Consider the following 14,841-nt stretch of genomic DNA (forward strand, 5'->3'; position numbering starts at 1 on the left):
GTGCATGGTGGCCTCAGCCTTTTCTTGCAGACTACATTTTTTTAACCATAAATGGCAGCTTGTTTTGGGTGGAACTGTTATAAGGCTTTGCCTTTTGAGTATGTTTTTGAGTTGTCATGTGTTTGTTTACATATTGAAAATTAGCTCCCTGGATGCAATTATTATGGCTTCCACAGGGTGTCAGCAGTCTTTTTTTCCAAGCTTTCAGGCTTGAAACCTTAACAAGTAAGAAATATCAGTTTTAGCAGAAGGGCAGTCTTGGAAATTTGTGTTTGTGCGCGGATGAAGACATTACGCACCTGTTAAAATCGGTTTCCTATTGAACATACTTCTTTCCATAAGAAATATTATAGTTTGATTACATTTCAGGGTATCTGAGGAGTAAATAGAAACGTCTTTTGACTTGTTGAAACAAAGTTTAGGGTTAGAGTTTCAGATTCCTTTCTCTGCATGTTGAATGAGTAGATTACTCAAATCGATGGCGCCAACTAAACAGATTTTTTGGGGATACAAAGAACTATTTTATCTAACAAAACGACACTACATTTCATAGCTGGGACCCTTTGGATGACAACTCAGGGGAAGATTTTTTTAAAGTAAGTGATTATTTAATCGTTATTTGTAAATGTATGAAACCTGTGCCGGTGGAAAAATATTTAGATGTGGGGTGTCGTCCTCAAACAATCGCATGGCATGTTTTCGCTGTAATAGCTACTGTAAATCAGACAGTTGGATTAACAAGAATTTAAGCTTTCACTTAAATGTATATAAATGTTTAAAATACATAATATTTATGATTATTTGAATTGCGCGCCCTCCTTCCACGTCGGTTAGAGAGGATCAGCTTGAGCAAAGGGATGTGTAGAATCACTGATCTACAAAGAGTATTCCCTGCCACATAATAGGCTTTGCGCAATTAAGATTCAGAGAGCTATGCTTCCCCTGGCTTAGGCAATCTCCCCACCGACATTGATTGTCAGGACTTGGGGCCCTCAGATCCTCAAAAGGTTTTTACAGCTGCAACATTAAGAGCATCTTGACTGGCTGCATCACCGCCTGGTATGGCAACTGCTCTAAGGCGCTACAGAGGGAAGTGCGTACAGCTCAGTACATCACTGGGGCCTAACTCCCTGTCACTCAGGAACTCTATACCAGGTGGTGTCAGAGGAAGGCCTTCAAATTGTCAGACTCCAGCCTCCCAAGTCATAGACTGTTCTCTCTGCTACCGCACAGCAAGCAGTACCAGAGTGCCTAGTCTGGGACCAAAAGGCTCCTGAAAGCCACAAGACTGCTAAACAGTTAATCAAATGGCTACCCGGACTATTTACATTGACCCACTTTTTGAGTGGTTTTTTTGCACTGACTCTCTTGCACTGGCTCTATGCACACACACTAGAATCTACCCACACATTCACACATACTATGCTGACATTCCCAACACACACTACATACACTCACAGACACAAAACGCACACATACACAGACACACTCGCTGCTGCTACTCTATTCATTATCTATCCTGATTGCATAGTCGCTTTTACCCCTACCTGTACATATTACCTCCGTTACCTCAACTATCTCGTACCCCTGCACATTGGCTCCTTGTAAACAGACTCGTTCGTTATTGTTAGTTTATTCCTATTTTCCTTTTTTTAACTTAGCAAATTGTTTATTTTTTCTCCCTTTTAACTCTGCATTGTTGCCAAAGAGTTAGTAAGTAAGCATGTCACGGTAAAGTCTACACCAATTGTATTTGCATGTGACAAATAAAATGTGACTTGATTGGAGACTGCTTGTGTCAATTAAATAACATTTCCTATGATTTTCTACCTGCAGCAAAAGTAGTGGATAATGCCAAAAATACCAGTTAAAGAAAAAACAATGAAAACAACTGATGTTCATTTTATAATAAGAGCTACACCAACATAAATGTTTATTCATAGGCCAACCTGTCCGGTAAATTGCCACAGCAATGTGGCTTTAATAGTATTAGCTGGACAATCTGGACATCTGTTGTGTGGGGGGAAAAAAGGTAGCTGTATAATTAAGAACAGTACCTTGCAGGATTCAATAATTGGAATTGTAAGAGTTGTTCTCCAGTCCTTGTCTCTGCTATTGTCATTCTAATAGGATCCAGAAAGAACAAAACCCTGTCCTCGAACATTTACATTGAAAGTTGCAAAGTTAAAGGCAAAGACACAAAACATCCACATAAAATTAAATACTTTTCTTGATCAAATAACATGGATAACAACTTTTTGTGCAGTATTAATTGACTATCCTTACAAACCACTTAATTTCAATCAAATTTCAAACAATCAATTAAATGTAATTATAAAGCCCTTTTTTTTTACATCAGTCAATGTCACAAAGTGCTGTACCCAGCCTAAAACCACAAACAGCAAGCAATGCAGATGTAGAAGCACGGTGGCGGTGGCTAGGAAAAATAAGAAATAAATTGCGTTTGCTAAGTATTTCAAGAAACTGTAAAACATATCAAGTATTTTTTTATTCCACAAGTATTATCAGATTAACTTTTGTACAGATAATTATCAGACTCAAGTTACAAATGCTGGTAAACACTCAAATACAAATACATTTAGTTTAAATGTTTTCACAAAAGTAGTCTTGTTTTAGCAGACATCTTCAGCGTGGGCAATATTTTTCCTCTTCTGCATGTTGCAGCCAAACGCTACCCTACCTTGGCACACTGACGTCACATCATTGTGCAAAAGCCGGAAGGGAAGAGCGCCCTTCTCATATCAAACAATGATCTGCGCCACTCGGTCATGCTGCCAATATGGCAGCAGGGTCCATCGTCCACAAACATACATCTCTTTTCCATAAAAAAGCTGGTTCATGCCCGAGAGGCAGGCCCGTTCCCAAAACGAATGCAATCACGTTTCACCCGGTGTAACCCGGGCCAGATAAACGACCCCCAGCGGAATAATTTGGTTTGAACTGTCAGACTAAAGGACAAAGACTCCACAAGGTCGATTCCACACTGGCCCAACCAGGGGCACTTTCAAAACCGTAAAAAACGGGGAAGAAACATTAACATTCTTATTGGACAAAATCAGATAGTCCCGCATCCATTTTAAAACCCCTGTGCTGTTTTGTGCCTTCTGAACAACACGAACGTGTTTTGGTCACGTGGTTGCGGGGTGGGGTCAACAGGTAGGTGCGTAGCGTGAGTTTTTCCGTTTAAAGGGCAAAGTTGTTCCTGCAAGTTGTCACTGCTATTGTGTGCACCCAAGACAACATGGATTTCGATTTGGCTTCAGGTAATTCTTGATTTCATGAATCATAATTGCATTCAACTCCTTCAACTCTAAAATATTGTCTGAACTACAGTAACTACAGTGTAACCATTTCTCTATTGATATGATGGTTATTAGTCTGATGCAAGCCAGATCTTTTCCTATTATTTGAGCTAATTTGAATGTGCATTTCACACCTGTCATACGTTGATTTGAATTATTCCAAAGACTGCCTTAGTTGAGACAATATATTTATGTTATTAATAGCAGAAGGCAAATGTGCATCAAAAGGACATACTGATGAGCAATCTAACATGTCATGTCTCTTATTTCCCACAGCTGTAGGTAAAGATGATCAGGTGAAAAAGGATGATGCCTCTGGCCAGGAACAGAACGCCCTCTTTGGATGGGGGAAGAAGAAGGACAAAGATGGGGATAAGGACAAGGTAAGAAACCTACTGTTACCATTACCTAAACCAGTTGCTTGATAAGTGTGTCAATTGTATTTCATCCATCAATGGCAATTTGTGTGCAATTAATGCTGATACACACACACACACACACACGGCATACAAAGTATCCTGACTGTCTACCAACTTTCAGAGTGCATCCAAGGACAAAGACAAATCAAAGGACCGCAAGGACAGTGACAAATCGAAGGACCATAGGGTGGACAAAGACAAGTCTAACGAACATAAGGACGGGAAACATGGTGACAAGAAGGACAAAGGTCATAAGAAGAAGAAAGACAAGAAGCCCAAAGAGCATAAGGACAAAGACGATGGGCATGGGTCCTCTTCTTCTTCCTCGTCCAGCAGCGATGAGGTAGTGTACATTTAGCCTTGATTTGTTGAGTGTTTAAAAAAAAAAAAAAAAAAAAATTTTCTTAACGTTTTGTTATTCTTCCAAAGAATGTTCATGTATGGCTGCTATAGAATGTGGTCCAACAAGCCGTGCTGACAACCACACCATTAGTTCAAGGGTTCCTTACTATAAACATGGGTAAGGCCATAGAGGCTGTGCAGGACATAGCACCTGTGGCAATTTTATCAGGCTAAATGCCCTAGTTATGTATGAGTGGTTGGTGTTGTCATTTACAACACTTGAGACTCCGACCTTTTACTATCAAATGCGGTTCCATGCACTTTATCAGCTAGTAAAACACAATTTTAGAAACGGTAATCCCCTTTTGCAGTCTTTATTCCCGGCTGCATAGCTGTCTGTTGTTGATGGGTACATGGACAAGACAGTAAGGCTCATCACACCTTTTATAACCTGGGCCATGTCTTACTTTTTATGCAAACTAGGCTGACGTCAAAGAGGAAATGGACATGAGTGCTCTGAGTTACTGGGTGTGTCTGTGAAAACAGATCAGATAGGAGAGCAATAAAAAGGTGTTACCTGCCCTACAGCCACATATCAGGGCCTGACTGCATAGTTCACCCAAAACAAGTGTTCTTATTAGTACATGTAATGGCTCATACTGGCACCTTGATATTGTCATGATCGCCAGGGTTTTATGGCTTATCTTCTATTAAATGTATGTCTCTTGTCATTTTAGGATGAAGGCAAGAAGACGCATCACTGATTCTGGTGCTGTGAGGAGGTGCTACTGCCAGTTAACCCTGATCTCAATGTTTTCTACTGCAGTGTTGATGCATGATATTTACTGTGTACTGTTTCCTTGTTGTTCCTAATTTATATTTTGATGTGCCAGACTGTAAAGTAGTGTGTTTTACACCTGAACATTAAATAACACGACAACCAGGATATATGGTGAATGTCAGACTTCTCTCCGACTTCTTTCCTCCCTAGTGAAAAGTCTAATGTCCACCAGAAGAGGGAGGTGTTTGTCATTTAATATTTGTTTAATAGATTGAATACAATTGATTGGCAAACATTTATGTTCAAGTTTTTTGATAAATTGTCCAGTTCAAAAGATTGAACTGCATTCTTTTGTTTATTTTAGCACAATTTATGGGAACACTCAATGTTCTTAGTTTGAAATAGAAAGCATAAGGGAGGACAACTACAACTACCTGGGTGTCTGGTTAGACTGTAAACTCTCCTTCTACACTCACATTAAGCATCTCCAATCCAACATTTAAATCTAGAATCGGTTTCCTATTTCGCAAACAAAGCATCCTTCACTCATGCTGCCAAACATACCCTCGTAAAACTGACTATCCTACCGATCCTCGACTTCGGCGACGTCATTTACAAAATAGCCCCCAACACTCTACTCAGCAAATTGGATGCAGTCTATCACAGTGCAATCCGTTTTGACACCAAAGCCCCATATACTATCCACCACTGCAACCTGTACTCTCTCGTTGGCTGACCCTCGCTACATATTTGTTGCCAAATCCACTGGCTCCAGGTCATCTATAAGTCTTTGCTAGGTAAAGACCTGCCCAATCTCAGCTCACTGGTCACCATAGCAGCATCCACCCGTCGCATGCGCTCCAGCAGGTTTATCTCCCTGGTCACTCCCAAAGCCAATTCCTCCTTTGGATGCTTTTCCTTCCAGTTCTCTGCTGCCAATGATTGGCATGAACTGCAAAAATCACTGAAGCTGGAGACTCATATCTCCCTCACTAACTTTAAGCACCAGCTGTCAGAGCAGCTCACAGATCACTGCACCTGTATATAGCCCATATGTAAATAGCCCACCCAACTACCTCATCCCCCATACTGTTATTTATTTGATTTATTTTGCTCCTTTGCACCCCAGTATCTCGACTTGCACACTCATCTTCTGGAAATCTATCACTCCGATGTTTAATTGCTATATTGTAATTATTTCAACACTATAGCCTATTTATTACCTTACCTTCTTATCCTACCTCATTTCCACACACGGTATATATACTTTTTCTATTGTATTATTGACCATGTTTGTTTATTCCATGTGTCACTCTGTTGTTTGTGTCGCACTGCTTTGATTTATCTTGGCCAGGTTGCAGTTGAACTTGTTCTCAACTAGCCTACCTGGTTACATAAAGGTGAAAAAAATCATATATATATATATATATATACCCACCCACCCAAAGGTTTTCTCAACAGGGGATAGTGTTCAAAGTGGGACGTAGGTACAGTACATGTTCAGTACGAACATATTGTACTCCGACTATGCAGTGTGAAGATTAGACAAGGAATGGACTCCTAACCTGAATTGACCTAGTGAGCAGGTGCACTGGCCTAGAATAAATTAATTCCACAAAAACAAACTAGGAAAAGCAAAGCTGCACAAGATGAGACTGGGGTGCACAAAATGCATGACACAGCAAAAGCCAGGCTGTGTTTCCTTAACATGGCATCAATATTCAAGTGGACGTGAACTCTTAACAGGGGTTGTCAGGAAAGAAGAATTAAAACATTTAACGTACATATCTTGCTCACATTCTTAATCTTTTATATCGGGCGGAAAGAAAAATGGAGCGATTGCAAAATGTATCAATAATAAATCAGTGTCTTTGGATGCTGCCATTTCTGTACGGTAACTCCTCGATCACACTTGGCTGTATCCCTGTTGGGATGCATAGGAGAGGAGATGAACAGATGGGCTGTATATCTTTCTAGTGAACTTGTCAGCAGAACTGTTGGGTCACTTTTCATTTATGCATTCATGGTTTATGAAATGAACAGGACAGTAGCTTCTAGTAAAAACAAAAAAATGGTACACTCATATGTACGGTGTCGGCTACTGTATACATTGTCACACTTGTATTTAAGAATAACTTGAGTGTTACTGCTTTCTCAAATCAGAAGGTAGTGAGCAGGGGTGCTTTAAGATCCAGTATTCATAATATCTGATAACATACGCCAGGGTTTTATAAAATGGCGCCAGTATGTCAGAAATCAAACAATCTGAATGGCCTCTGGTAAAAGTAGGTATTCCTTACGTTGCTCAAGTCAGGAGTGACAGACATATTCTTTGGAAACGCCTGCCAACAACCCCAGGCAGTACGGAAGAGCTTGTTGAAGCGCTGGCCCTTGTCACGCCTTCTCATCTCCTCTCATACATTTTTAATTACTCAACAGTCAGAAAAGTTGAATAAGGGAAAAAGTTTTCATCAAATATTTGTCTACAAAACCTTGACAGATAAAAAAAGAAGCTGTTTTTATATTTTGATTTGGCCCAGGAGTGCTCAGGCTTTATGCCTGCAGTGTTTTTAGTGAAACACAGGGAGTATTTTGTGCTGAGCTGTGGTAAGATCACATTTTGTTCAAGAGAACACATTGACAGTCGCCTCCCTTTTGAGAGCTGCTGTTGTGTGTTGCTGGCTTTCTAATATGGGCGGTGGTGACAGAAAACTGTCAGCTTGAAAAACGAAACAGTGTTGGTTTGCTGTTACAGGCATGAAGATAACACATGTTTTGAAATTGAATTGGGCTTGTACTTTCTGAAAAGCTTGTCACTTCTGCCAAATTAAGATGTGCATGAAAGCTGGAGCAATCAATCAACAAAACTTTCAATAAACCAGATAAATGGTAATCTGTCCATAGTCTTTATCTACTTAATATCAGCTTTTACTCAGCACGTGCATTGCATGCATAATGCAGTACATCCGTATACATTGGAGCTGGCTTCAACCGTGCACTGCGGGATGCAGTTGCCTACCAAGCACATACAGTGGCTTTTTTTTGTCACCAGAGGGGGGCATTACTACCTCTAGTCTAGACTGGCGTCACTGGTCTCCTGGCAACAGCACGGGCGAGTTCTCGATCAAGGTTCCAAATAGAATGCTGTACAGAAAAGGAGTGCATGTTTACCATTGAGAACCATGGGCCTGCCTTGTACAAGAAGAAACAATTACCCTCTAAGAAATTATAATGTTTCATGTCTTCTGTGAATTTGTATCTACTACAGCAAGACTGCCGACAATTTTCAGAACGTGCGTAATTGATTAAATGGAAAATACCAAGTGCTGTCAGCTGACAACATAGTGCGAGTGTGCGACCAACAAAAACAACAACATTGAAACGAAAAGAAAGGACGTTCAAGAAGAAGCAACGGTTTAGTGTGGTGTTAGACTATATGATGAGATGCAACCTTTTGTTGCTCTTTCTACTGTTAGAAAATGTAACATTTTATGTTGCTACATAAAACGCATCTGATTATCGCGTAAACCACTTGGACTGTATTCATGTATGTTGTTTCGAGAGACCGTTACTTTCCATCAAATAAACTGTGAAATAACGATTTATTCAGTCAAGAAGCCACACAAAACGACTTGCCAAGTACTTACGAACCATGATTAAATTCCATAATTCGGACCTATGGATTGCTTGGCTGGTTTTATTTTGCATGGAAGGTAAGAGATTCATTACTTTAAAAAGTTTGTAGAACTAGCTACTTGTGTGACATTAAACTGTCCCTCCCATCGTAACACCATGAAGAAGAAAAAATGTTATGGAAAAAATAATTTACCATAATTGATTATTTTAAACAAATAAGATTGGCCTACCCAACCATGTCTACATGAGCTGTTTTATTATATCAATGAGGAAATTATTGGGATACAATATTTAATTTGTGTAATCTATGATTGTAATATAGGATCATTTGGAATTACAATTGTGCCATGGAAGCAACCTCGCCAAGAGCGCATGCCATGCTTGATCCTTCCCTTAATATTTGAATCTCTCTGTAAACCCCCTCCATTCCAGCACAATCTAAAGCAATGATTTAGAATGACTTTGTTTAAATATATATTCCCATATCGCATGAAAATCACTTTTGATTGCTTTCATATGCACACGATTGGCGTTTTTGGAACATCGGACAGGGAGCCCAAATCTGTATTCTCTTTTATAGTCAATGCAGTGGATACGGACTGAAACATGTAGTGGAACATTCAGTGTTGGTCTGAGATAGAAACGAAGGTCCATCCAGACGGCAAAGGGGTGCAGCCGATAATCCGCGCGATTAAGAAGAGCACTCGATTCCCTGTGACGACGCACCTTGGCCGCCTTCTCGTTGTAGCTGTTCAAGTACAACCTCATAAGAAGTTTTCAGAATATAGATGGGAACTAGGTGAGGGTAGACGAGAATAATATACAAAGCTAATGATTCATATTTAAGTCAACTTTATATTACAACAAAGTATGTACAGAGCAAATTGAAATGGCCAATGTTTGTGGAACATATTCCCAACATGAACCTGCACCCTCTGGATTCTGTCTCACATGTTTGTGTATCACAGAGAAGTGTCACTGTGAATTCTTGTTTGATCCAATTGAGTGCTATGTATTGAACATAACTACTGTACTTTGATGTCTGTGTGATGTTGTGTGTGATGTCTGCTGTCATCCTTATTCAATAGTGGACTGAGACAGAGCATCCTCCTCCCCATCCCTTCTAAGTCTACTCGTGTAACCAGTGTCTCACTTTATCTGCTCTGTGATCCAGTGGAAAATGCAAGAGTTCAAAGGATGAGGTGCCGCAGTTCTCCCTTGTACTCCAAAGAGTTTTCTGCAAGTGGTTCATACTGTACAATGTATCCAAAGACGCATAACTGAACATAAATTGTCGATTTTCTTTTGAAATATGTTCTCCATCTATCTAGGTGTTTGTCTCTATAAATACTGTAAACTGGCAATAGATTTCTTCCCTGACGTCTTCTTGTTTCTGCTGTATATTGATATGGACCTTCCCAGGGTGCAATGCGCATCTCAAGAATCATCACTCATGGATGTGAATTGATCCGATCAACTTCCTGAGATACATCTCTAGTATGGTAAAGCTAGGTCTGTTGATATGGTACTACTGGTTTGTTGGTGGTAAAGTGTTCGGGTGAAGAGGAGCGATACAGTGCACTCTATTGGCCCGTGTTACTTCAGCGTCAATTTCCATTGGGCACAAACTGGTTGAATCAATATTATTTCCATGTCATTTCAGTGTTGAACCAATGTGGAATAGACATTGAATTGACGTCTGTGTCCAGTGGGTCGTCTCCCTGTGCTGTGCTGGGGTCTCTCTTTAGCTGACTGTGGCCGTTTAGTTGTCGCTAGAACTCCCCGGTGTCTGGAAGAAAGCGTGTCACAAGGGAACTCTCTCCACACAAGTGATGCCGGACAGTCCCCTTTACACTGTCGAGTTCACTGAAAGTCCCTTCAAACTGTCAGCCTTAGTTGGAACATACAACATACATAATGTTGCATTCCTGTCAATTAGCTAAGGCCAGGCAGACCAAGTACAGATATTCAATGGCCTCCCGGGTGGCGCAGTGGTTAAGGGTGCTGTACTGCAGCGCCAGCTGTCCCTGGGTTTGCGCCCAGGCTCTGTCGTAAAAAAATATATATATATATATATATTTTTAAGTACAGACATTCAGATACATGCAAAGCATAAAGTGATGCAGAACAAGTTTGATGTTAAAAAATACTTTTCCAAGAGCTGGTTCAAGGGACTTTTAAAAGGACAGAATAAATGGCGGATTGGTTCTGCTTGTGAAATGATGCCCAGGGCAGTACCCACAGTGTGTCTCTCCGTGGCCGGCTCTAAAGATTTCACCAGATAGCTGGAGGGCTGTAGAACCAATCCGGCATGCTGATCAATTCTGCAAATGAAATGTATCTGAAGTTGTGTCCCTGAACTTTTCAACTGGTTGTTGTTGAATATAATGCATGTTAAATTGCCTGGTTCCACCAGTGCCCCGATGTAGTGGCATCTCGTTTGAAGTTCTCCGCACCCCATGAGTTAAATGCTGGGTTGGGAAGATGAGGAGTCGGCCTTGGCGAAACATGCAATGAAAATAAATCATAATAGCAGTAAGGTACTTCATTTGCATCAATTTAACCCAGATTTCTTGGCAAAAAGAGTTTCTCTGCAGGTACTGTAAGCTTTAACCCTCGTGATATCAACAGGCTTTCTAAAATACCATAGCCCAAGCAAAAGTAGGGGTGTTAACCGGGTGTCTTGGCTGAATTCCCTGCGCTGCCATGGCCAGTTTCCTCTACACTGTGACTCTTACCCAAGTCATTGTGGTCATTTAGAATAAGTTCAATCAACTTACCTGCCAAAATCAAGGTAAACAAATAGAACAGACCTGAGCAGACCTGAGCAGAGAAATACGACTTACACGGCAGAGGTATCCCTGAAAAGAAAAGCACTCAGGGGAGAGAGCTGGGAAAGCAGTGCTCAGTGATGCAAAACAAACTGTCTCTGTAATCATCTGTGATCCTTCATGATGAGTCTCCCTTCTAAATGATATTGAATATGTGATTTCAATAATCAAGTACGATTTATACTTTAAATATGTGCTCAAATCATTTCTTTTCCCCACTAAAAAGGAGCAGCTGGAATGTGTGTAGGACAGATGGACGTTTCCACCTCGATTATTTTAAAGCTAAAAATAGCTTCTCAAAAAATTGAAAAGACCTTTGGGACTGCTTGAAAAGTTCATGTGCATGAGTGACAGAGACGAGCTAGGAGGACGAGCCTTCAAAAGAATGCTGTGATAGCTGGTTTTGGGGAAATGCATGAATTAATGATGGAGATATTTGAGAGAGAGAGAGAGAGAGAAAGCACTGGCCGACAGTTGCCTGCTTAGGACTTTACTAACAGTACCCAAAAGAGAAGCTTGCGACGGTTGAGCTGAGTTCATGCCCAAACACCTCGGTCCAATGTGTGGTCATGGCTGTTTGGGGTTTGGTAGCCTAGCTGTTAAGAGCATTGGGCAAGTAACCGATAGGTCGCTGGTTTGAATCCCCAAACTGACAAGGTGAAAAATCTGTGTATGTGCCCTTGAGCAAGGCACTTAACTCAAATTGCTCCTGTATCTCTAAATGCTCCCGATGCTCTTCTGGATAAGAGCGTCTGCTAAATAACCAAAATGTAAATCTCATTAATGTCATCAAACCAAGCTGGGATTAAGAATACACACACTTGTATTGGCCAGATATAGATAGGAGATAGTTTGTGGGCGGCAGGGTAGCCTAGTGGTTAGAGTGTTGGGCTAGTAACCGAAAGGTTGCAAGTTCAAATCCCCGAGCTGACAAGGTACAAATCTGTACCAGTAACAGGCAGTTACTGCACAGGCAGTTACTGCACAGGCAGTTACTGCACAGGCAGTTACTGCACAGGCAGTTACTGCACAGGCAGTTACTGCACAGGCAGTTACTGCACAGGCAGTTACTGCACAGGCAGTTACTGCACAGGCAGTTACTGCACAGGCAGTTACTGCACTGTTCCTAGGCCGTCATTGAAAATAAGAATTTGTTCTTAACTGACTTGAACCCTTGCCCCAGACGGCATGTGTGTTCTGAAGGTTGCGGCTCTAACCACTAGGCTGCATGTGTACGGTATGAACGTCTGTCCACAACTTCCTTTTTGGACACTGTTTTGGGAGAGAGGCAACACCCAGTCAGGTTTGTGGTTCACACGTCTTTTAATGTGGATAACCTGTCCCCGTGCGTTGCTCCCAGGGGTTATACATCTTTTATGCGGATGCTGTCGTCCTGTAGTAGCATCCAGAGAATGCCCTCAACTTGCCGTTTTAGATTTTCAGCTTCATTGACTTGAAATTTGATGGCATTGCAGGGGAGTGTTTGAGAAATGTCCCGTTTCTATCCATCTGTAGTACAGAGACAGTCTTGCGCCGTGCTTTGTGTAGATTGCTATTTTAGTGCTGTACCTTGGTTCATCATTTTTAACACCAACGTAAAATCTAAAGCTTACATGGCAAGCATTTAAAGGCTATCATGAAACTTCCCAGGTGCATTTCTTATTCAGAACATTTAAACCTACAACACCCATAAGACACCTTGCCTCCTTGTGCGTTAGCCTATCATAATCCTCCAATAGTGTCTGATAGAGGATTGTTATGTATCAGGGCATTAGCAAGGATTCTTTGTTTAGAGACTGAGGAGTCAGGGGAATCAATGGGTCAGAAGGTAGAGTAGTGTGTAGTGTGCTCTAATTCCCTTGGCATGGCAGTGAGTGAGCATCCCAGAGGTTTAATGCTCACCTGCCCTGGTATGACCACATAGCTGCTGTAATCCACCTCACCTCACACACCAACCAGCATCACTTTCTAAATGCATAGTGTCTGCATGTGAGCTTTTTCTCAGGTACAAGGATTCATTCAAACTCAAACATGTGAGTTTATTCGAATACACATTGCTACCATGAAATCCAAATCATCATGACCCTATGGACTAGAGGGAATAGAGACATGACCTCTTGAACCTGGTAGAGCTGACGATTGGTGGTTATGCCCCTGACCATAGTAATGGCTTCCAATTCCGCGAGTGATTTTATGTGGTTGAAGACTATTATGTCTGTGATGAAACCACTCAATATTACACGGCTCGAGTGAAAACAGGAAGACCAGGAAAGTGTCTTGACCAGATAATTGCCATTCTCAATACATGGAGGATAATTCATATTCTTCTGAATGTAATTTAGAAAAATTGCACCTTGTTGCACCCAGCGTGTCGTCTGGCGCTCTGTATTGGTGACTTCCGCGTTTCATCCCTCGAGGTACGGTTACGGACCTCCGTCAATAGCTTTCATGTGCCTGGCACTTTAATATATTCAGTGTGCCAGCGTGAGGTGTGCAAAAAGAAGGTTTTTCTTTTTATTGGCATTTCAATGTTAGAAGCTTTTAAATGTTAATGGAGGTGGTGTGCTCTCACTGATGGCTGTTTGGCTGTATGTGACGCAGCCAGCAGCTAGTGTATGTTTTTTTTTTTGCTCCAGAAAACTCGGGACACTGTAGGTCAACGTCAGTCAAGTGCCACTGCACTACAAAATGCCTTGTTTGTCAAGATAAATATCACTTTTAAACCCCTGGAACCGGTCGTTGTATTGCAATTTCATGATGTTCCTCTGATATTAAATACAATTCATATATATTTATACTGTTCAAATTCGTATTAGATTAGATTAAACATAACACCATTTTTGTTTTATGTGTGCTGTGATTTTCTGACGCTTAGTTTGAAGGAAATCTGTAAAGGAATCATCCAGAGAGATCTTCAGAGAAGCAGCAGAATATAGAGACACTCTACTGTATTAAACATGCCACCAGCTTTTCACAGCCATAGGTAATTCATAACCTGACTGGGTGTTATGCCTCTCTCCCTCTCTCTCTCTCTCTCTCTCTCTCTGCTTGGCCCCATATCTTATGATAAGCCTTACGAATCATTGCATTTGTCAAAATAAATGGTGTAGCTTCGATGTAGTGCCTCATAAAGCCATCGATTCGCAGGCTTCCACCTAAGAAGATGTATGTTTCCGAACCTAGAACTGAAGAATATATCTTCAAAAGATCTCAGAATATGTATACAGCACAGGTTCGGTCTAGTTCTTCAAATTCAAACTAAACATGAATTTGGTTGTAGCTAAGTGATAGACAGCGACTAGCAACGGTATATTTAGCATGTGGTAGAAGTTTATTACATGATATTTTACTTCTCCACCAGAGGACAGCCAGGTTAATGTGTGCTGAGTGTCTGAATTGATCCCTAATGGTGTGTTGTCTACACAAAGTTTTCACAAGTTCCCTTTCCTCACCCACTTAAACATCAGCCAAAATGGCTTTCCTAGGCTGAGCAAAATTACTAGAGGAGG

At 41.0% G+C, this 14,841-nt stretch overlaps 2 protein-coding genes across 3 annotated transcripts in view; both read left to right on the forward strand.

Moving 5' to 3' along the window:
- The first annotated feature begins 3,001 nt into the window (after positions 1-3,001).
- Positions 3,002-5,201, forward strand: LOC110507543 (uncharacterized). The gene is made up of 4 exons (XM_021587590.3): positions 3,002-3,284; positions 3,600-3,706; positions 3,864-4,085; positions 4,822-5,201. The coding sequence occupies exons 1-4, from the start codon at positions 3,263-3,265 to the stop codon at positions 4,846-4,848; spliced, it is 378 nt and encodes a 125-aa protein (XP_021443265.1). The 5' UTR covers positions 3,002-3,262; the 3' UTR covers positions 4,849-5,201.
- Positions 5,202-7,942: 2,741 nt separating this feature from the next.
- Positions 7,943-14,841, forward strand: part of LOC110507544 (immunoglobulin superfamily member 11) — a 102,575-nt gene continuing 95,676 nt past the window's right edge. Inside the window, exon 1 of one of the 2 annotated variants that reach the window (XM_021587591.3) lies at positions 7,943-8,578. In XM_021587591.3, the coding sequence (XP_021443266.2) occupies positions 8,518-8,578 (61 nt within the window). In that variant the 5' untranslated portion in view covers positions 7,943-8,517. The remainder of the gene's footprint in view (positions 8,579-14,841) is intronic. The other variant, XM_021587592.3, reaches the window with a different exon arrangement.

Source organism: Oncorhynchus mykiss, chromosome 27, assembly GCF_057628025.1.
Source record: "Oncorhynchus mykiss isolate SJ-2025 chromosome 27, ASM5762802v1, whole genome shotgun sequence".
Taxonomy (NCBI): domain Eukaryota; kingdom Metazoa; phylum Chordata; class Actinopteri; order Salmoniformes; family Salmonidae; genus Oncorhynchus; species Oncorhynchus mykiss.